Here is a 2,500-nt window from a genome sequence, read left to right as displayed (position 1 = left end):
TTGGCCAAGGTCACGCCCTTTTGATGATGACCGAGTGTCAAACTAGGGAAAGACAGATGAATCTTGAAAAAAGAACTACAGTACTGGAAGAAATGCCCCCTTTTCCCCTTATAGTTTATGAATGGACAATGCTATTACTCACATAGCCTGACGACCATGGTGACTGAGACCATCCTCTCACGGGCAGCCAGACGAAGCAGGAAGGGAACCAGCGGCGGCGGCCAGACACAGCCCTCACTCGCTTCTGGTGCCGCCATACCCCCTCTCGCACCAGGACAGCTGCCGCGCGGGAGGGAGACTGCCTCGCCCGCTCGCGCCCCACCTCCGCATCGCTGCACGCCCATGCACGCGAGTCCACGTGGTTCTCCAGGTCGGCTTGGGATTCGCAGGGCCTGTGGCTTTCTGGGGCAGCTCGCCGCGCGGTTTGGTTGAGACGTGGGGTATAAGGGTGCCGTCGTGTTCTTATTAACATCATCATTACCAATATCAACATCATCATTATTATTGTTATTATCGTTACCATTGGCATTATCATTATCATTATCATCACCACTATTATCATCATTATCATAATGATGATGATAATAATAGTAATAAAATTAATAATGGTAAAGAAATGATATTGATAATAATGATGTTAATAATTATTCTTAATAATGATTATTATGATCATTATCATAATGATTATGATGATGATAATCATCATCATCATCATCATCGTCAGCATCATTAGTATTATTATAATTTCATTGGAATGATAGTTATTATCATCATTATCATTATATTATCATTGTTATTATACTCATTATTGTTATCATTGTCATTATTATTTTGTTATTATTATGATGCCTTATGTTTGCAAAAAAAATAAATCTGAACACTTCATTGTGGTTTTGAATTTTGTTTAAATGTTCACTTCCTACTGTCCAGATAAAGACTTTCTTAACTAGAAGCACTTAGGAAGTTCATACCTCCGTCAAGGCAATAAGGTCACTGATGTAATGAAATAATCACACAAAGAATTACGTTAAAATCGCCTTTCTCAAGTACACAGGTGACGCCCATAAACTTAATCAATAGGGTAACTGATGCAATTATTGAAATAAAATCCTGGAACCAGATCACAAAAAAAGGAATCTAAGTTGGGCTGAGACACCCCTGGTAAAATTTGCATATAAAATTTGTTCATGTTTTGCAAGTTTGCATTTGCAATGGCGGTAACTCGTGCAATAATTCAAAAATTCCTGGCTTCGGATCATGATCAAATTCCTGGAACCGAACCATCACCAAAATTTAATGGACTGTAAGTTTGGCTGAGACACACCTCTGGTAAAAAAAATCATGAAAATTGTGAGTTATCCTGCTATCCAACGAACATACGAACAAACTACCATACATACAAACTAAGAAAGACCTCTTTGGCGGAGGTGGTAATGGTAATGATAATTAAAATGGTACTGATCGTCGTTATAGTTATAATGATCATTATAATCATAATGCATATTTCACGTTTGAGTTTGATATAGTGGCCTGTATAATTCAATTAGAAATGTTTGCGGTTTTGAAATCACTGCATGGTCGGCAATGATGATGATGATAATAACAACAGCAATAATGGTAATGATAATTCCAGTAATAATGAAGGTGATGGAAATGATAATGTTGATCATAATGATAGAAACAACAACAGTGAATATAATAGTGATACTACAAATTAGAAAGGTAAGTACATGAATCATAAGGATAATTGTATGCATAATACTAATAGTAGCCACTATTACCAACGATAGTAGCATTAATCATAAAATTGATGAAATTATAGTACGGATTATGTATATAAATGACGACATAATAGAAATAACATGAATAATTTTGATGATAATGTTGATGAAGATGGTGGTGATAATGATAAAAAAATAATGATAATGACAACAGTAATGATAATGATAGTAATAACAATAATAATAGTGATAACAAAAATAGTAACAACAACAACAATAATGATAATGATGATGATGGCCATGGTAATGATGATGGTAATAGTAATGACGATAATAATAATCATAATGGTAATAATCACTACTATCATTGTAATAATGATGATAACGATGATAATAACAATCATAATAACAATAACAAAAACAATAATAATAATGATAAAAATAATAATACAAATTTGATGAAAATAACAATGATAATCATAGAAATAATAATGATAATAATTGTAATAATAACAATAATAGTAATGACAAAAATAACAAAAATATAGAAAATACTAATGATGATAGTGAAAATGTTAATAATGATAATCATGATATTAATAACAACTACAATGATAATGATAATAATAATAATGATAATAGTGATAATAGCAATAATAATAATAATAACAACAACAGCAACGACAATGGTAATAATAATGCTAATAATAACAACAACAATAATAATAACAATAAAGGAAATAATAAAAGTAATAAAGATGATAATGATAATGACATTA

At 32.4% G+C, this 2,500-nt stretch overlaps 1 protein-coding gene across 1 annotated transcript in view; it reads right to left on the bottom strand.

Annotated features, from left to right (window-relative positions):
• LOC113803021 (uncharacterized) overlaps positions 1-338 on the bottom strand; it is a 35,246-nt gene extending 34,908 nt beyond the window's left edge. Inside the window, exon 1 of the mRNA XM_070129189.1 lies at positions 143-338. Coding sequence (XP_069985290.1) covers positions 143-257 — 115 coding nt within the window. The 5' untranslated portion in view covers positions 258-338. The remainder of the gene's footprint in view (positions 1-142) is intronic.
• Between the last annotated feature and the right edge of the window lie 2,162 nt (positions 339-2,500).

The sequence above is a fragment of the Penaeus vannamei genome, chromosome 13 (assembly GCF_042767895.1).
Source record: "Penaeus vannamei isolate JL-2024 chromosome 13, ASM4276789v1, whole genome shotgun sequence".
Taxonomy (NCBI): Eukaryota; Metazoa; Arthropoda; class Malacostraca; order Decapoda; family Penaeidae; genus Penaeus; species Penaeus vannamei.
The sequence above is the reverse complement of the archived record's forward strand: the minus strand, read 5'-3'. Positions and strand labels throughout refer to the sequence as shown.